This window comes from Lepidochelys olivacea, assembly GCF_965140295.1.
Source record: "Lepidochelys olivacea isolate rLepOli2 genome assembly, chromosome: 9".
In the NCBI taxonomy this organism is placed as follows: domain Eukaryota; kingdom Metazoa; phylum Chordata; order Testudines; family Cheloniidae; genus Lepidochelys; species Lepidochelys olivacea.
In genome coordinates, this window is record NC_140419.1 from 81,118,568 (window position 1) to 81,139,786 (window position 21,219).

Below are 21,219 nucleotides of genomic sequence, written 5' to 3' on the forward strand. Positions count from 1 at the left end.
TGTTACTACTTGTCACATCCCAGTGTAGTACAATCAGTCCAGTATCCCCGTTTGTTATGCCCCCAGTGTTTCTAATGTGCTGCAGGCATTTGCACTGAAAGTGCATAACAGGCTTGTAGAAGTTGGGGGTGTGGGGGAGGGAGATGAGGCTTTTGTCTCTCAAAAGAGGGTGCATTTCCAATATCTTTTCCCCTTAGGGTGGGGTGAAGGTCATTTAAAACAAAATTTGGGTAAAGGGTTTTAATTTCTCATTTTCACCACCTCCCCCACAAAACCTGGACTGCTAGTAACAGTCCCACTCAGATATTTGGCAATGCATTCAGAGCAATAGAGGAACACAGATGTTTCTTCTAAAATGCTCAGCAGTGAAATAGTTTACAATGTTAAAAACAACGAGGAGTCCAGTGGCACCTTAAAGACTAATAGATTTATTCGGGCATAAGCTTTCCTGGGTAAAAAACCCTCTTCTTCAGATGCATGGAGAAGTGGGGTTTTTTTACCCACGTAAGCTTATGCCCAAATAAATCTGTTAGTCTTTAAGATGCCACTGGACTCTTCGTTGTTGTAGATACAGACTAACACGGCTACCCCTCTGATACTTTTTACGATGTTGACATTTCAGTGTATCCTCATTAGGCTTCAGAGTAACATTACAAATGGGAACAGTTCATGGCTCATCAAACTACCAGTGCAGGCTGTTTGCAGGCCCAAGCAGATGTCATTGCAACAGATTACATCTGAGCTAGAAACACTTTTTTAAATGAGAACTGGAGCAACAGTTGTCTGTTTGTAGCTGCATAGTCATATTACTAGGGCCCTACCAAATTCACGGCCTTGAAAAATAAGTCATGGACCGTGAAATCTGGGCTACCCCTGTGAAATCTGGTCTTTTGTGTGCTTTTATCTTATACTATACAGGTTTCATGGGGGGACCAGCGTTTCTCAAATTGGGGGTCCTGACCCAAAATGGAGTTGCAGGGGGGGTCACAAAGTTATTTTAGGGGGATCACCGTATTGCCACCCTTACTTCTACCCTGCCTTCAGAGCTGTCTGGCTGGAGAGCAGCCGTTGTTGGTTGGGTGCCCAACTCTGAAGGCAGCACCCCTCCAGCAGCAGCGCAGAAGTAAGGGTGGCAATACCATACCATGTTTCAGAGTAGCAGCCATGTTAGTCTGTATCCGCAAAAAGAAAAGTAGTACTTGTGGCACCTTAGAGACTAACCAATTTGAGCATAAGCTTTCGTGAGTTACAGCTCACTTCATCGGATGCTTATGCTCAAATAAATTGGTGAATCTCTAAGGTGCCACAAGTACTCCTTTTCTTTTTGCGAATACCATGCCATGCCACCCTTACTTCTGCGCTGCTGCCTTCAGAGCTGGGTGGCTGGAGAGTGGCGGCTGCTGACTGAGGGCCCAGCTCTGCAGGCAGCAGCACAGAAGTAAGGTTGGCAATACCACACCATGCCAACCATACTTCTACACTGCTGCTTACTTCTGTGCTGTCACAGATATACACACTGTCTTTCACACTCGCCTCCCAACACATACTTGTATCAAGAAGTGACAACAATAATAGTTCTTTCAAAGTGTGTTGTTTTAGTTTTTTTGACTGGTCTATGCATTTCATAATTTTTATTTCTCTCTTACACTTACATTTAATTCTTAGAGTAGTGAGTTCTAAAATGCCTAACCTATCCTGGCTGGAGTAATTATCCCTATGGTAACTTTCAAAAAAAAATTATATCTGGTTTTTTGGTTTCTACTGATGGCACACATCTGCACATTACCTCAATATGGTGCACATAACAAATTCATTCCGCCCATGGATGGAAAAAATTACAGGGATCATTGACTCAGGACCCTTACTATTACAACGCCATGAAATTTCAGATTTAAATAGCTGAAATCATGAAATGCATGATTTAAAAAATCCTATGACCATGAAATTGATCAAAATAGACTGTGAATTTGGTAGGGCCCTACATATTAGGCATAGAATCATAGAATCATAGAATATCAGGGTTGGAAGGGACCCCAGAAGGTCATCTAGTCCAACCCCCTGCTCAAAGCAGGACCAATTCCCAGTTAAATCATCCCAGCCAGGGCTTTGTCAAGCCTGACCTTAAAAACCTCTAAGGAAGGAGATTCTACCACCTCCCTAGGTAACGCATTCCAGTGTTTCACCACCCTCTTAGTGAAAAAGTTTTTCCTAATATCCAATCTAAACCTCCCCCACTGCAACTTGAGACCATTACTCCTCGTTCTGTCATCTGCTACCATTGAGAACAGTCTAGAGCCATCCTCTTTGGAACCCCCTTTCAGGTAGTTGAAAGCAGCTATCAAATCCCCCCTCATTCTTCTCTTCTGCAGGCTAAACAATCCCAGCTCCCTCAGCCTCTCCTCATAACTCATGTGTTCCAGACCCCTAATCATTTTTGTTGCCCTTCGCTGGACTCTCTCCAATTTATCCACATCCTTCTTGAAGTGTGGGGCCCAAAACTGGACACAGTACTCCAGATGAGGCCTCACCAATGTCGAATAGAGGGGAACGATCACGTCCCTCGATCTGCTCGCTATGCCCCTACTTATACATCCCAAAATGCCATTGGCCTTCTTGGCAACAAGGGCACACTGCTGACTCATATCCAGCTTCTCGTCCACTGTCACCCCTAGGTCCTTTTCTGCAGAACTGCTGCCTAGCCATTCGGTCCCTAGTCTGTAGCTGTGCATTGGGTTCTTCCGTCCTAAGTGCAGGACCCTGCACTTATCCTTATTGAACCTCATCAGATTCCTTTTGGCCCAATCTTCCAATTGGTCTAGGTCCTTCTGTATCCTATCCCTCCCCTCCAGCGTATCTACCACTCCTCCCAGTTTAGTATCATCCGCAAATTTGCTGAGAGTGCAATCCACACCATCCTCCAGATCATTTATGAAGATATTGAATAAAACCGGCCCCAGGACCGACCCTTGGGGCACTCCACTTGATACCGGCTGCCAACTAGACATGGAGCCATTGATCACTACCCGTTGAGCCCGACAATTTAGCCAGCTTTCTACCCACCTTATAGTGCATTCATCCAGCCCATACTTCCTTAACTTGCTGACAAGAATACTATGGGAGACCGTGTCAAAAGCTTTGCTAAAGTCAAGAAACAATACATCCACTGCTTTCCCTTCATCCACAGAACCAGTAATCTCATCATAAAAGGCGATTAGATTAGTCAGGCATGACCTTCCCTTGGTGAATCCATGCTGGCTGTTCCTGATCACTTTCCTCTCATGCAAGTGCTTCAGGATTGATTCTTTGAGGACCTGCTCCATGATTTTTCCAGGGACTGAGGTGAGGCTGACTGGCCTGTAGTTCCCAGGATCTTCCTTCTTCCCTTTTTTAAAGATTGGCACTACATTAGCCTTTTTCCAGTCATCCGGGACTTCCCCGGTTCGCCACGAGTTTTCAAAGATAATGGCCAGTGGCTCTGCAATCACAGCCGCCAATTCCTTCAGCACTCTCGGATGCAACTCGTCCGGCCCCATGGACTTGTGCACGTCCAGCTTTTCTAAATAGTCCCTAACCGCCTCTATCTCCACAGAGGGCTGGCCATCTCTTCCGCATTTTGTGATGCCCAGCGCAGCAGTCTGGGAGCTGACCTTGTTAGTGAAAACAGAGGCAAAAAAAGCATTGAGTACATTAGCTTTTTCCACATCCTCTGTCACTAGGTTGCCTCCCTCATTCAGTAAGGGGCCCACACATTCCTTGGCTTTCTTCTTGTTGCCAACATACCTGAAGAAACCCTTCTTGTTACTCTTGACATCTCTGGCTAGCTGCAGCTCCAGGTGCGATTTGGCCCTCCTGATAACATTCCTACATGCCCGAGCAATATTTTTATACTCTTCCCTGGTCATATGTCCAACCTTCCACTTCTTGTAAGCTTCTTTTTTATGTTTAAGATCCGCTAGGATTTCACCATTAAGCCAAGTTGGTCGCCTGCCATATTTACTATTCTTTCGACTCATCGGGATGGTTTGTCCCTGTAACCTCAACAGGGATTCCTTGAAATACAGCCAGCTCTCCTGGACTCCTTTCCCCTTCAAGTTAGTCCCCCAGGGGATCCTGGCCATCCGTTCCCTGAGGGAGTCGAAGTCTGCTTTCCTGAAGTCCAGGGTCCGTATCCTGCTGCTTACCTTTGTTCCCTGCGTCAGGATCCTGAACTCAACCAACTCATGGTCACTGCCTCCCAGATTCCCATCCACTTTTGCTTCCCCCACTAATTCTACCCGGTTTGTGAGCAGCAGGTCAAGAAAAGCACCCCCCCTAGTTGGCTCCTCTAGCACTTGCGCCAGGAAATTGTCCCCTACGCTTTCCAAAAACTTCCTGGATTGTCTATGCACCGCTGTATTGCTCTCCCAGCAGATATCAGGAAAATTAAAGTCACCCATGAGAATCAGGGCATGCGATCTAGTAGCTTCCGTGAGCTGCCGGAAGAAAGCCTCATCCACCTCATCCCCCTGGTCCGGTGGTCTATAGCAGACTCCCACCACTACATCACTCTTGTTGCACACACTTCTAAACTTAATCCAGAGACACTCAGGTTTTTCTGCAGTTTCGTACCGGAGCTCTGAGCAGTCATACTGCTCCCTTACATACAGTGCTACTCCCCCACCTTTTCTGCCCTGCCTGTCCTTCCTGAACAGTTTATAACCATCCATGACAGTACTCCAGTCATATGAGTTATCCCACCAAGTCTCTGTTATTCCGATCACGTCATAGTTCCTTGACATCACCAGGACCTCCAGTTCTCCCTGCTTGTTTCCAAGGCTTTGTGCATTTGTATATAAGCACTTGAGATAACCTGTTGATCGCCCCTCATTGCCAGTATGAGGCAGGAGCCCTCCCCTCACAGACATTCCTGCCTGTGCTTCCTCCCGGTATCCCGCTTTCCCACTTACCTCAGGGCTGGTGAGATTTATTTTAGCAGCATAAGCCCTCATCTACACATAGCGCCCTAACCAAAATAGTTAAACTGTGAGTGTGTGTGTGTATTTTTTTTTAAACTACGAGTAGAACCTCTAGTGTGGACACAATAATATTGGTATAACTGTGCTTATTCTGGTACAGTTTATTTCTCTGTACGGTAGGGGATTTGTGCCTCTTTAACTATACAGTATATATAGTTAAAGTGGTGTAGACATCTACATCGAATACATCACCAGCCGCCGACAGTACCAGGAGGTGTGAGCCGGTACGACATCGTGCATCAACTATGGGAAAGGGACTGAGAGACTTTTTCCATTGGGCCATATGAACTGGAACCATAAACTCACTGAACATTAAATCTCACCAAATCCATCCTCATCATCGTATCATTATACTCCACACCTGAACATAGCCATTATATGAACAACATACCCCCATATCTCAATGTCTGTACTTTGACCCGTTAACCTTATACCCCCAATCGGGGAGATTGCAGATTATGTATTCCTTACGCCACCCGATCCTAAACCGAATTTCGCACCCCTTGATAATCTGTACCTTATTCCCTGATAACCAGAAACTTCTCTGCTTAAACTCTGTACTGTTTTTTCTTTTTTCTTCAACATCTTAATAGAATTATTACATCTACTGCATAGAATGACTTTGCGTTTAGCCTCCAGTTTAACTTGTTTGCAGAGAAATAGCATTGGGTAAAACAAACTGGCAGTCTGGAGTAAATACCGTGTGCATCCATTGATTAGCTTTCTTGTATGTGACTGAAAACAATCTCTGATGCAACACATTGAAAAGCTTGCAGCCTGTTTATTGTAAGAGGTGTCAGTCCACCTGAAGCAGAGGGACTTGACAAGGTGATTACAACACATGGCTATTAAGGGAATAAAATTTCCCTAAATCCATAGGTGATATTTTCCCAAGTCTGTAGAATGCAGAATGGGGGAGCTTTTTGTTAGCGTTTAAACACCATGGCTAACAGAATCAATGGTGGGTTTTCTTTAAACTTTTTTGTCAAAACGTTAAGGGCCCAGCATGATCCTCTGCAAATAATTTGGGCAAAAGTCATTTGCATTTTGCAACCATACTTAGATGAAGGTGTGTAACTCTATGGAAAGATCCACTGACTAGGAAGATTCTCTGCTGTAGTTAGGAGCGTCTGTGTAATATCTTTCTCTTCTTGCCAGCATGATCAGAAAAATCTATCTTGCAGCTGAAATCAAGGCCAGGCTGCACGCAATGTAAACACTGTTTTCCCCCATCTATGTAGACAAGAAGGAAAGTTGCTATAGCACTAGGAAGTTGTCAGTTGTGGAGGTGCGTGATTCTCTAACACAAGTCTTGGAATTCATCTCCACTCTGCAGCATCGTATCTGTTTTTAGTTTTTAAGCAGTGTGGGTTAGGGCCTGTCTCTGACTGTAGTCTTGCTGACTGGAGCCCTGATCTTGTTTGGAGATTCTGGGTGTGTCTGTACAGGAAAAAAAACTTGGAAAATTAGTACCCACCAGTTACTGCAGACAGGACTTGGATGTTCTCCCATTGTGATATGTGAACCTGCCTTGTATAATGATGTAGACTAGGAGCTCTCTCTCTTTTTTTTTTTTAACCATCTCTTACGCTGTTGCCATCAGTTCAGCTTCCCCAATATTAGCAATGTGGTATTGCTACTGTAGACAGTGCTGCAGACAGCTGCTGATGTCCTAACCACTGGGTTGTATAACTGTATACTGTTGGAGCATGATGACATATTTAAAATGCTGACTGAGTTTATCCTGCTGAGAGCAGGAAGGCTGGCTAGGGCTCTGGCCTAGGACATGGGGAGACCTTGGGCAAGTCCCTTAGCCTCGCTGAGCCTCAGTTCCCCATATGTAAAATGGGGATAATAAAGCTTCCTTACCTCAAGGAGTGTTCTCAGGTTACATACATTAAAGATTGTGGAGTACTTTGAGATCTACTGATGAAAAGCACTACGTTAGTAATAGGTATTGTGTATTATTATTCTAGGACAGACAAAATCTAGGCCCCCAAAAAAGCCTAATGTAGCTGAAATGCAGTCTCATCCCACCATGGCTTCTAACCTTGGTCTCTTTCCTTATGGATACTTTTTTGCTCACGGCAACCATATTTCTGGTTTGGTCCTGTGGTTACAGAATGGGTATACATTGTTGTCAGTGCTGATTTTGAGCCAGGGTGAGCTCTAAAATAATTTTTTTTCCTGTCTCCTGCTCCCTCCCGCCCCCATTACTATGCAGTTTGCAACAACCGGCACCTCTGTGGGACCAGAACTTTGTGCTAACAGTATTTCCAACCCCAATGGCGCATCTTCAGTAGTGTGTTCTTCAGTCGAGTTAGCCTCAACATGAAGAAAATTCCTAGTGAAGATGGAGCTCATCTTTAACTCAGCCTGCTATGGGGAGGCTGGGATTTACCTTGACCTGCTAATTGGTGTGAAAACTACAAACTGCCTTGTCTTCACTAGGAGGATTTTACTTTGTTTTAGTTAATTTGAGTTAACTAAACTCAAGTTGAAAACACATCTTTTTAGGCCGCAGTGGTCAAAAAAACAAGAGACAGAACCAAAAATAATCATGGGATTGGCTTAATAATGAGATTTTTAAAAAGGGGGGGGTGCTTTTTATTTGCTTTTTGAGCCTTAAGGGGTCACTCGGGTCATCTTTCAAGATTTTTTTTCACAACCATGAAGTCTAGGATCTCTTTATTTATTTATATTTTAAGTGAAAGCTGAGATTCTCACATAATGGCAGATCCAGAGACTGGGGCCTTAAGAAAAACACTAAGGCCACGTCGACAGAAGAAAATTATGTCAACCTAATTTAATTTATGGTGGCATACAGCCACCATAGTTATTAAATCGCCTGTGTGTGCTCACACTTGGCTTCTTTTGTCAGTGGCGTGTCCTCACCAGCAGCACTTGTATCGATTGTATTGTCTATCTGTGGGGCTTCTGAGATGGCTCCTGAAGGCCAGTAATAGTTGACATAAGCAAAGTAGTGTCTGCACTGAAACTGCACCAACCTAATGACGTTGTCCGCGACTCTACGCCGCTCAGGGAGGTGGTGTTACTAAATCAGCATAGAGGGGCACTTACATGGATGGGAGCCAAATTTAAGTGAAGATGCTTCCACAGCTAGGTTGACACAAGACCGTTTATGTCTCGCCCTTTAGTAGACCAGGTCTAAATGTTGTGAGACTTCTGATAAACTCATTATCAAAACTGGTTTAGGTGGACACTCTTTTAGTAGCAGTGGGCTGCCAAGACATTCAAGCATCCATATCCAGATTAGGTTTACAACCTATGTAAAGCTGAGTTGGCATCTGGATTGAGATTAGATGGTGTGTAACCTTGTAAACGGCTTTCATGAGATTTCAACTGCATCCCCACCTGACATGGAAAATAGGTTCCTTTACGCTTTGGAACTGACCTGGCATCAGAATTATAGAAGTGGCTTCACTAACTGAAAATCAAATGGGTTGGGATTTGAGAGCCAGTGTGGACCCATCTCTAACTGTTAAGGAGAGCAGAAACTGAGCAGGGCCCTTTCCTGTAGAAGCTATACAGGGCGAGGCATAGCCCTGTAGCCTTGATCACTTGCCACCTTTAGAGCAGAGCCTTCAAACTAGGCACTGATCGTGCTTTATATATGTGTTTCTCCCCCAGGCCCCAAGAGAGAGAATTTCTTGTAGACTGCCCATGTCCCATGGTTGCCTTAGCTACGAACAAAACTTCCTGTAGTGTCTGTCTCTCCTGCTGGAGTTAGGAGAACTGCTAAAGTAATTGCAAAGCAACCACCTAAGTGTGATGGGGATTTGGAGTGTGCGTGGGAGGAAGCAGCATGTTCTGACAAGGTGCAACCTTTGGAAAGTCTCTCTGAGGCCTTGTCTACGCTGTCAAGTTTCTGCGCAGCAAAGCAGCTTTCTGCGTTGTAACTCCCAAGGTGTACACGCTGCCAAGCAGTTGCAGTGCTGTTAAAAAAACTACCCTGACGAGAGGCATACAGCTTTCTGTGCCGGGGCTACAGCGCCGTGGTGCCAGTGTAAACACTGGTGATTACAGCTCTGCGATTGGCCTCTAAGAAGTGTCCCACAATGCCTCTTCTCGCCTCTCTGGTCCTCCGTTTGAACTCTACTGCCCTGCCCCCAGGTGGCCAATCATGAGCCCCACCCCTTAAATTCCTTGGGAATTTTGAAAGTCCCCTTCCTGTTTGCTCGGTGACTTGTGTAGTGGTCTCAGTGCATCTTTCCAGGTGACCAGGCCTGCTCCTCGCACCAAGTGATCCCCGGCTTGGAGCAATGCTGAGCTGCATTTGGGGAGAGGAGATTGTCCAGTCCCAGCTGTAGGTATTAGGATACCTACAGACAGATGTCATGATGCATGACAGAAAGGGGCCATAACCGTGACACATTGCACTGCAGGGTCAAAGTGAAGGAGCTGCGGAATGCCTACCACAAGGCGCGGGAGGCAAACCGCTGCTCCGGTGCTGTGCCCACGAGCTGCCGGTTCTACAAAGGCAAAGGCAACTGTGGATACTTTGTTGGCTCGTGTGCCAGTCGAGAGTGGACCAAATCAGGAGGAGGAAATCTTGGACGAGGATGTGGAGGGGGACCCAGAGGCAGAGGATAACTCGGAGGTCAGAGGTGAATGCAGCCAGGAGCTCTTTTCTACCCTGGAGGAGGCTAGCCACTCATAGCTGTCAGAGCTTGGCAAAGTGCAAACAGGGGAGGAGGCCTCTGGTAAGTGACTTTGATTTTGGGAATCGCTGAAGCGAGTTGTTGGGGGCAGGAGGGCTGCAGAAAGCAGGTTTGTGTTTGTATGATGCGCATATCACCACATGCCTAGTCTGAGCAGCGGAGTAGGCTGTTGATTGACTCCCTCACTTCATGGGAATCTGCCTCAGAGATCGCCACAAAACTTTCATGTTGATACTGGGCAGTTCGCTGCCTCAGGTTCTTTCGCAGAGCTGCTTTGTTTTTTGCCCCATTAAGGGTAACTTTCCCATGTCACTCTGCCGTCACGGAGGAGGAGGGGAAAGGTTACCATTGCTGTACACAGGCGAGCCCCATAGGACCAAGGCGGAAGCTGCAGTCTTCGAGAAGACCCTCCCTTGGTTCCCTGCTCACCCTCAGCAGTGAGAGATCTTCCATAATGAACACAGCCTGTGGAAAATGTGGGGACAGTAATGATTATAAGCCTCCCCACCCACTACAGTGCTGGCTCTCCCCAAGAGCCACATGCCCAGACTACAGTACGGTTCTGGGACACTGATTACCCCTACCCCTGTGGTTACTTGCTATTTTGGGGGTCTTGTGGCTCATGGGGTCAGCCAGTTAGTGACAGGTATGTGAATAGTGGCTGTGTTTTAAATTGGTGGTCTGTGTGTTGCAAACAATAGTGCTTCTGTAAAATGTTGCATTTTGGCTTCACAGATGTGGCCTGGGGTGCCCAGCCTCCCTCTTTGTTATTTCTGGCTGAACGGCTGTGCAGAATTAGTAAGAGGCCACGAAGAACTAAAGAGGACTTCCTTTGTGATGTCACGATGCACTCTGTGGCCGAAAAACAAGAATTGAAGGAGTGGTGGGACAGCAAGAAGAAGGACCAAAAGGAGAACGCAGTGTGCCAGAACGAAGCCATGGAGCGGCTCTTAAACATTATGGAGCGCCAAGCAGACACGCTCCAGGTGCTACTAGCACTACAAACCAAGCAGGTCCGCACCTGCCCTCCCCTGCAGCCGCTGTCACAACTCTTTCCCATACATCCCCCAGACACCGCCAACACTCTTATCAACCTCCTGGCTCCAGTCTGTACCCTATGCGTTCCACTCCTGCCCCATCGCAGTCCAGCCCTGTGGACTCCCGGTAGCCACTGCACTCAACACCCATCCCTCTGCAGTTAAGCCCTCCTGAAGTACAGTACCCGCTTCACTGTACTCCAGAGGACAAGGTTGCATATGATACCTGGACATACACAAATCTTTAACTATCCAGGGACCCCACCTCTTCCTGGGACCTTCCCTTCCCCCATCCTCCACAGTGCTGATGGGTTTTGGTTTTTTGTGTGTCTCTTTCTCTCCTCTGGTGGTTGTTTTTTAATAAAATAATGGTTTTGGTTTGAAAGCAATCTTTATTCCATTAATTGAAAGCAAACAGAACCCTGCAAAGCAACAGGCACTTTTCTTAAAACTTCACAGTGCCTTGTCTGCACCAATCACAATCACCTCCTAGCATTACAAGCACTGCACTCCCAAGCATAGCAACAAATATTAGTGGCTTTCAGCTTCAAATTGCTGCCTCAAGGCATCCCTGATCCTTATGGCCCCACGCTGCGCCCCTCTAATAGCCCTGGTCTCTGGCTGTTCAATTTCAGCCTCCAGGCGCTGAGCCTCAGCGGTTCGCTCTTCCCTTCACAAATATTATGAAGTGTACAGCACAAGGCTATAAGCATAGAAATATTGTCATCAGCCAGGTCCAGCTTCCCATATAGGCAGCGCCAGCAGGCCTTTAAATGGCCAAAAGCACAGTCAACAGTCATTCTGCAGTTGCTCAGCCTATTGTTGAACCACTCTTTGCTGCTGTCAAGATGCCCCGTGTATGGCTTCATAAGCCATGGCATTAAGGGGTAAGCAGGGTCTCCCAGGATTACAGTGGGCATTTCAACTTCCCCTACAGTGATCTTCTGGTCCAAGAAGAAAGTTCCTGCTTGCAGCTTCTGAACAGGCCAGTGTTCCAAAGCATGAGTGCGTCGTGCACCTTTCTGGACCAGCCTGTGTCAATACCTGTGAAATGCCCCCGGTGATCCACAAGCACCTGGAGAACCATTGAGAAATACCCCTTGCGATTAATGTACTCAGTGGCTAGGTGGTCTGGTGCCAGAATTGGAATATTCATGCCATCTATTGTCCCTCCGCAGTTAGGGAAGCCCATTTGTGCAAAGCCATCCACAATATCACGCACATTGCCCAGAGTCATGGTCTTTCGGAGCAGAATGCGGTTAATGGCCCTGCACACTTCTGTCAACACAAGTCCAATGGTCGACTTTCCCACTCTGAACTGGTTAGCGACCGATCAGTAGCAATCTGGAGTAGCCAGCTTCCACAGTGCAATCACCATGTGCTTCTCCAACGACAGAGCAGCTCTCGTTCTTGTGTCCTTGCACCTTAGGGCTGGGACGAGCTCATCATGTTGTCCCAGAATGTGGCTTTCCTCATGCGAAAGTTCTGCAGCCACCGCTCATCATCCCAAACGTGCATCGCGATGTGATCCCACCACTTAGTGCTTGTTTCCCAAGCCCAAAAGCAGCGTTCCACTGTGGTCAGCACCTCAAATGCCACACGCAGTCTCGTGTCGTAGCTACTACGTGTGGCGAGATCAATGTCAAGCTCCTCTTGCCTTTATAGTTTAAGGAATAACCCCACTGCCACTCGTGACGTGTTAGTGAGAGCGAGCAGCATATTGGTCAGCAGTGCGGGATCCATTCCTGCAGACCGAAGAGGCAGAGCAGCAGTACACAAAGCTATTGAAAGATGGTGCCAAATGCGGACAGAAGCACAGGGATTGCTGGGATGCGAAGCAATGCATCCTGGGGCATTGGGACAGGAGACAGGATGCCCTGCGACCCCCTCCGCCTTCCCACAGCTCTTAGTGGCAGAAGAGGAAGAGGTGCTCTGTGGGATAGCTGCCCAGAGTGCAACGTTCCGAATACTGCTGCAAGTGTGAACACGCTATTGTGCAGGCAGCTGGCAGTGTGAACACGCAACAGCGGTTTCCCTTCAGCGCTCTTTGAGCGGCGCTGTAACTGCCGGCGATGTAACTCTGCCACTGTAGGCGTACCCTAAGTTTCATTCCTCCCTTCTCCTTCCTGCTTTGCTAAATGCGCGCTCCCTAGCATGGTTGGAGTTAACAGGAGGGATGGCCAAAGCATACTATTGTGCATCTCAATAATGTTGTTTAATCAGATTTACCAATGACTTAAGTACGTTTGCAAAGCAACAAGGGAACTCCTACAATGGAACTTGGGTACTGTGTATGTCACAAGTGAATGCTTCAATAGGCCATTATACACACCAGTGAAATTAGCCGGTTAGTGAGGCAGGTCAGTATTTTTTTTCCCTTGCCCCCCGGAAGGGTGAAACTGAGGAACACCGTGGTTGACTTGCCTGAGATCACACAGCAAATCAACAGCAGAGCTAGAAATAGCTCCTAATTCCCAGTCTCAAGCTCTAATACTGTACTAAACTCACGAGTTGTATGGTGCAGAGCCAGTTATGGCATGGCAAAGTGCCCTCCTTTGCTTTCTTTCTGTGTGCATGCTTAGCTACCAGACACGCTGTCTCTGCAGCACAACCGTCTGTAGCAGGGGAGGGGAGGCTGCATGCAGTTTTCAGATCGCTACCTGCGCATCACTCGGTTTTGCAATGTTCTCGTAACCATCACTTTAATACAATTACAACCTGCCCCATCTGCTTCTTAGCCATTAATTTTAGTGAGCAGGATGAACGCCAAGGCTTTTATTAATAATAGAAGCCAATAAAAATGCTGCTTTCTTGCTCCTCCAGTGACTGCCCGGTCCCCCAGAGATTCAAGAAAAATCCTTCATTTTCAGGATTTGCCCTCAAGTCATGGGTGTTAGGAGGCCCATGATTTGGGGGGGGGGGGTGTTTTCCTCAAACAGGGTCTTTGTTTAAATTCGGTGGGGGCCTCAGACCAGAAAAATCTAAGCTACAAGCATAAAAACCCAGCAGTGCATAACAATTTTCACTGGATTTATTCTTTCTCTTCCCCCCGCCCGTTCTTGCCCAATGCCAAAAAGAAATATTTTTATTTTGTTCACGTCGAGCCAGCATCAGATTAAAGCCTCCATCTCTGGTGTTTCTGAGATAATCTGATCAGGGAGGTTTTTGTACTGAACTGGTTTTTAATTCTAGCTTTCCTGAAAGATGTTTAAAGACAAGTGAAATCTAGTGCAAATAAAAATCACTCTCTCTTTATTCAGAGAAACACTGTCATTTTAGGTTTCAGAGTAATAGCCATGTTAGTCTGTATTTGCAAAAAGAAAAGGAGTACTTGTGGCACCTTAGAGACTAACCAATTTATTTGAGCATAAGCTTTCGTGAGCTACAGCTCACTTCATCGGATGCATACTGTGGAAAGTGTAGAAGATCTTTTTATATACTCACAAAGCATGAGAGTGGGGTGGGAGGAGGTATTTTTTCATGCTTTGTGTGTATATAAAAAGATCTTCTACACTTTCCACAGTATGCATCCGATGAAGTGAGCTGTAGCTCACGAAAGCTTATGCTCAAATAAATTGGTTAGTCTCTAAGGTGCCATAAGTACTCCTTTTCTTTTTACTGTCATTTTAGTGCTTGTTCTTTAAATTGGTTGTATTTAAGTGTTAAGTGCAAAATGTTGATAGGGAATGTTTCGGAGAATTGAATTGTATCTGACACTTTAAAAGCAGAAAGGCGCTGAGATCACGGGGGCTAACTAATACTGGAAAGTTCGTAGTGACTAAAGTCAGTGCAGTGAGTTTGGTGGGTCTTAGTCCAGTACTCTGGAGATGTGGCCACAACACATGTTGTCTCACACAACCACAGTGAGCCAGAGAAAGCAAATCTGTCTCTCCATATGGGAAGTGTTTATACTGAGGAAGTGGTACTTCTGCCTTGAGGATAAAATGGAGGCTTAACAAACTAGCAGTCTGGAAACCAGCATTAAGTTCAAACCCCAGTCATTATTGAGAGGAGAGATGATAAAAAGAACTAACCTATAGAGTGAGTTATAGAGGTCTCACTAGTTAGTGTCCCAGCTGTGGTCATGAATGTGCCTGACCTCTTTGCCTTGTTTCACCCACTCAAGTGATTCCAAGCAAACCATTAATGGTTTCTCATGTCTCTTTCTTTCTTCCTTTTAGATCAATCATGATGCTTTGGTCCACACGCCCTGAAGAAGACTCTGCTACCAAAGTCTTTATTTCCAGCTAAATATACCTGGCTGTAACAGCTGCCATGGAAACGTGCTGTACAGAGGATGCCGTTGGAACCAGCTCTCCATCTGTCATCTGCAGGCAAGTTGAGGGAGGAGACCAGAAGCAGGAGGAGAGCAGAGTAGGTGACCGGCTGCCTGAATGGAGCGATGCTTCTGTTGCGGCTGTGGAGCAGGCACCCCCTGGCAAGCTGAAGAAAACTGCCTTCAAGCTCTTTGGGGGGAAGAGGAGCATATGCACCCTGCCAAGCTTCTTTGGAGGAAAAAATAAAGGCCAAGGGAAGGGAGCCTCCAAAAAGGGTCTCAGTAAAAGTAAGACGCACGATGGGATCAGCGACGTTGGGTATGAGGATGGGAAAGGGAGGTTGCAGTTGGACAGCCCCTTGAATGGAGGGATGGACTCGCATCCTCGCCAGCTGCCAAGCTCTCAGAGCGCTCACTTGGCAACAGATGCCAGCATCAAATTTGAGTTTGGCAGGCAGGAGAGCTCTCCCCTGGGGAGTGCCGAGGGCTTTGAGAAAAAGCCCAATGGAGACAAATCGTTGTCCTTCCCTAGACCCAAAAAAGGGCTGAAGGGGCTTTTCAACAGCATCCGGCGCCACAGAAAGAACAAAGCTGCTGAGTCTGAGAAAGTGGAGTGGGCCGCTGATTGCGGGGATGGAGAGCAAGCCAAGAAGACTCAAGGGGCGGGGGCTGAAACGCAGCGAGCCTCTGAGGAGGAGAGTCCAGGAGGCACCCCTTTCCCCGCACCATGCACAGGGAGCTTGGATGGTAATTGCTCACTGAACACAACGACCAACCTTGGAGAAAACACCGACTGGCTCGTGGCTGCTCAAAGTAGCTCGGAAGGAGATGCAGCAATGGTGCCTGTGGGCAAAGACAATATTCTAGATGTGAAATTGGACGCAGAGACTATTGTCTGTGCCGGCTCACCCTGTGATGGCCTCCCTGAAGCACACCATCCTGACTACCCAGACAATGACCCCCCTTCAGTACACTCTGGAGACCAGCTCAGCTTGATCTTTGGAGATGTTACTTCCCTTAAAAGTTTTGATTCCCTCACTGGGTGTGGAGACATAATTGCTGAGCCAGACATCGACAGTATTGCTGAGAGCACGATTTCCATAGAGCGCAGTAGAGATGCTGCCAAGAGAAGCTCATGCCTTGTCACTTACCAGGGAGGAGGGGAGGAGATGGCCACGCCGGAGGAGATAGAGGAGTACCTCCAGCAGCTGTGGGAGGGCACCACCGAGGTGGACAGCCGCTACGAAACCAAGCTGCCTCAGCCCATAAACAGTCCCAAGCTGCTGGGAGTGAATAGCAAGCTGGAGACTTGCGGCTTGCATGAGGAGGTGGCCCATCTGTACGCTGGAGGTGTGATGGATGATGTAGAGCTCTTAACGCCGCCCAGTGACCAGCAAGAATCTGCTCCCAATAGCGATGAGGGTTATTATGACTCTACCACACCGGGGCCAGAGGATGAACTTGGGGAAATCAAGAAGGACCGTCTCCCAAGAGACAGTTACAGTGGTGATGCACTTTATGAGTTTTATGAGCCCGATGACACCCTGATGAGCCCCTCTCTCGGGGACGAATCCTTATTTGAGAGCAAAGCATCTCATCCAGAGATCTTCAGCCATTTCTTAGACTTTGCTGTCCCTGCTGAAAAGAACCTTATTCAGATGATGGGGCAGAGCAGTGGAGTGATGGAGACTGAGGAAGAGAGGCTGGCTGCTATTCAGAAACAGCTGCTGTATTGGGAGCTTCAGAGGGAACCAGTTGCAAAACAGCTGGACGTCCCCAGCAAAGAGAAATGTCCCAGAGACAAGCAATACATTGAATGTAATACTAGAGCAGCCAAATTGATTGGCAAAAATCAGAGTTGCCTTGGTAGTGAGCAAGTTGCTTCTCCAGTTTTGAGCAGAAATGTAGATGCTGGGATTTCAGTGTCTGGACTGGAAAAGCCTGAGTGGAGGGACTTTCAAGGGACACTGTGTCCAGAAAAGTATTACAATGGCCAAAAAGCCCAAGGAAGTTGCCTTATTCAGCTCATGAAAAACAACTCTGTGTTTGATTCTGATTTGGATCATGCAGTGTTTGGGGAACTACGTAGCTTAGTCCCAGCCAAAACTGTGACTGTGACCTATCCCAGCTACAGAACACATGACCCCGATAGCTGTTTGCAAAATGAACACCACAGCAGAATGGAAAACTGCCTCAGGGAACCCCAGACAGAAAGTGAATGTGAACCCGAGCAGGCTGTTAACTTCTCTCAGGCGCTGGTTGAGTTCACTAGCAGCGGCACTCTCTTCTCCAGCCTCTCTGAAAGCCTTGGTAGCTCTGATTCAGGTTCTTCCTTCACTCAGAACCTTTCTGTCCTTCCAACCATGGTCACTTTTGACATAGTGGATGTGGAGCAGGAAGGCGAGGGAGAATGTGAGCAGCATCTGGAGATGAACGCTGACGAGGACATTGCTGCATCCTTTGAGGCCTTTGATGACAGCTATGTGCAAAAGGAGTCCTTTGCCGAATGTGATGAACGAATGTTCCTGGGGTATCCCCAAGACTCTTTCCAGAGCTGTAACTGGGGTGTTGGCAGCCTTCCCCGTCATTTGCGCCTGCATGGCTTGAACCCCTCCCTGCCAGCACCGCTCTCTATCAACAGAAGAAGCAGGTCACTTGACACAGAGAGCTTGGAGTTGGAGCTTGCAGATATGCCTCTCTCCAAGAATGGCCTTAAGCCTTGTCAGCTCTGGTCTAAATGGGACAGTGGCAAGAAGGACTCTGTCCCCAGGGTGAGCAGAAGCAAGGAGAGCATTCAGCTGTCTCCTTCCGAAGGAGGAGAAGCTGATGGGGTACTTACCTGGCCAGGGTTGCAGCATGTGGAGTACAAAGCCGAGCTTTCCTCAGGGGGAGAGAAACCGTGGAGCTGTACTCTGACTGCAAGGGCTGCCGTTGTCAAAGGCAGCTGGGATACATCTGAGCAGTCAGAAGTGGATTCCCCTTACATGTCCCTTGGATGGAGCAATGCCAGGGAGACTCCGGACAGGATGCCCCAGGATACTGGGGCCAGTAATCTAATGCTTCAGACGCCTAGACATGTGGTCAGACCATCCAATTTACCTCTGCAGACTGATACAAGAGAGGCCCAAGAGGTGTCTAGCTCCTACAGGTATCCTAGAGAAAATATGGCCAAAAAACTGGCTTGCGTGCTATCTTTGGGAGAAAAAGGGGCTGACTTACCTCAGAGCTTCGCTTTCACGCAGTCCCCTGATAAATCAGCAAAGTGCAAACTTGCTGGCATTACACAAGGAACGTTCCAGTTTCACGATGGCACTGAGACCTTAAAACCCTCAGATTGCTTTGCTGAACGTTATGGAAGCTCCAGTACAGACCTGCTGAAAGGGGGACTCGTACATGGGAACACGCTGCCCGTTAGCTGTCAAAGCACTACAGTGAATGTAATGGTAGCCAAATAGCTAATACTGGAGGGGTGGGGGGGGCAGCCAAGGGTTAACTTTCAGGGAGGGGTGGGGTGGCGGGAGAGGGAAGATATACTTCAGTGTGTGGTTTTCATTTAGAATTGGTCCAACAAAGATTAACTCTTCTTTCTTGCAGTTGCAGCTGGGTGCAGTATGTAGTCACTCACAATGCTGCTGATGTTCTGCACTGCTGTGGGTGCTCTGTTGTGGTTTTGTGTAGGCCACCTCCTAGCGTAGACTAATGCTTGAGGCACCAGTGTTTGTCAGTGTGAACCACCACTCTGTTGACTATAATAAACTGTGCAGAGTGAGTATCAATACATAGTGCAGTTGCTCTTGGAATAAAATCTCCTGGAAATAGACTCCCTGTTCAGGCTAGTTTTCTGCTGATCTATTTAAAGGAACACCATCAACTGCCAAAAATCATAACTCTGAATGTTTTTAACACAAAATGGCTGTAGCTGTACCATAAGAGGGATGATAGATAAATATCTTCCCAATGTGTTTGATTTGTGAATTTGGCAACACTTGATACATACTCAGATTTGTGGTTTCATGTGTGTGGTCATTTCCCCCCATTTATGTGGAACTTTCACACCGTGACATGGGAAAAAACAGGAAAAAGTGGATGTAAAACTACAGATTGGCAGGGGACTTGAGACAGGTGCAGTACCTGAAACTATTTAACAATTAGAGCAATATTCAAAAGGAATGAAAGCTTTTTGTTACTATTTACTTTCTGTGAAGCTTCTTTTTGACAAATTTTGGAATGTTTTCTCCACTTTCTCTCATCACCGCACCTTCCCACTGGAGAAGTGAGAGAGAGTATGGCATATGCATATCATGTTTCTCCCCACCAAAGCAAAAATCATTCAAAAAGGGAAACATTTCAAACCAAACCAAGAACTTTCCTGTAGGTTTTCATTTTGGTCAAAAAGATGTTTTCCGTTGTGTGTAGCAGTGGGAAGGGAGCTTTCTAACCAGCTCTGTTTTTAATTCACTTTATTTACACCCCCTCTCCAAAAAAAAAAAAAAAAAAAGCAACCTGCATGTTGATGGTGTCCCTTTAAGAATAGAATGTCAACAATACCCTTATTTCTTTGGAGTGATCAAACTTCATGGTATATCATGTTCAGATGAAATATTTTTCTTATGTGCTTTGCCCCAGCTCCCTAAGACATGGGACATGATTAATATCTTTTATGTAAGCTAAATTGGATCACACCTGTAGCTGTTAAGTTGCAGATGTTGATACGTTTCTTCAAAAGGAAGTTTTGTGTTTTGGATTTTTATTTTCTTTGCATAAATTCATACGAGCAAAGTATTCTGTTAATTGGAATACAGGATGTAATGCAGCCTAAATTAGGCTTCACAATTTCTTTCTCCCATCTGGAGGAAACAGCTGGACATAGTGCCACCCTTTTGCTCCCACACCTTGCAGGGGAGATGGAGGAAGTAGCAAGCTGCGGAGATGCACTTTACTCTTGAGAGAGGGCTGTTTGCATTGACAAAGCTCTTGAAAGCACCTGTTTCGGGCTATTGGAGCAGAGCACATGTCTTCACCCAAGGAAACTCCTTTGTCCTTGTCAGTCTTAAATACATGATTTCAGTCTCTTATATAGATCTTTTCCTCTTAACTGGGTCTTGCTGAGTCTCTCCATGCCTCAGTCAAGGTTTATATTCTTGGACTTAATCTGGTTCCTGGTGGACTACAGTGCACTAAAAAAATTGCCCTTTCCTGGTTTTTTTTTTGTTTGTTTGTTTGTGATGCAGAGAGACTTTCTCAATGGTTTAAAAATAAAATTGCAAAATTTTAAACTAGAAATATCAGGTCCTCCTCTTTCTGCCTCCTTTTGGCAAAATCTGTGGAAGATCTAAACAGTGATGTCCCACATGTATCTTTTTCTCACATACTCTCCCCAGCTAATACTGATTCTGAAATGTGCATAAATTCCAGTCATATCAGATAACCAGGCTACAACTCTTATCCCATAACCCAATTACAAATATGTTTCCAATTTGTAGTGTAGACTGGAGCTTAATGGTTTTGTATACCCAGGCTGAAAGACCCATCTATAATACACTTTTGGAGCCATGTTCCGAAGTGGATTAGCAAACATCTGAATTGTAACCAGGTTTCTCCACTGTCACTGTATTTACAGTGTTGCCAAGGTATGAAATGCTGATGCCTCCAGCAAAGAAAGAGAAGCGGGGCTCTGATACTTCAGTGGAAAAGAGAATATAAGATGCTGTCTTTATACATTCACATAGAGCAGCAAAGGGCAAAAACATGCTTGCTTTTTGTTTGGCAATTCACTTTAAAAAAAAAAAAAAAAAAAAAAGGAACTCAAGATCAAGAACATCCATTTCTGGATTAACACTCCTTTCCTCAGTATTATTGCATTGGTAACACTGTGCGAATGTTACCACGTAGGGCACGTTGTGCTACATTCTTCTCCCTTGCAATCATGCAACCCTCTAGAGGGGTGTAGGAAGGATTGCATAGAACAAATTCTGCTCTTAGTTACAGTGAAACCCCGCCATCAGTAATTGAGAGTTTATTCATCATTGCACTGAATTTCTGATCTTGGTGTGTCAGTCTGACTTAATCCTATGAAAAGCCTAAGAGATAGCGGACAAAAAGAGCCCTGTTGGCTTCAAACTCACTGGCAGAACCTCCTTTCCTGATTCAGGAATAAATCCCTATTTAGCATGAGCTTAAGTCCCTTTGACTTCAGTGGGGCATAAGTA

General features: G+C 46.3%; 1 protein-coding gene across 2 annotated transcripts in view; it reads left to right on the forward strand.

Moving 5' to 3' along the window:
• The window catches only part of AMER1 (APC membrane recruitment protein 1), a 30,316-nt gene that overhangs the window by 4,854 nt on the left and 4,243 nt on the right, over positions 1-21,219 (forward strand). The window contains exons 2-4 of one of the 2 annotated variants that reach the window (XM_084639061.1): positions 9,422-9,739; positions 10,433-10,710; positions 14,916-18,447. In XM_084639061.1, coding sequence (XP_084495187.1) covers positions 15,010-18,447 — 3,438 coding nt within the window. In that variant the 5' untranslated portion in view covers positions 9,422-9,739; positions 10,433-10,710; positions 14,916-15,009. The remainder of the gene's footprint in view (positions 1-9,421; positions 9,740-10,432; positions 10,711-14,915; positions 18,448-21,219) is intronic. The other variant, XM_084639062.1, reaches the window with a different exon arrangement.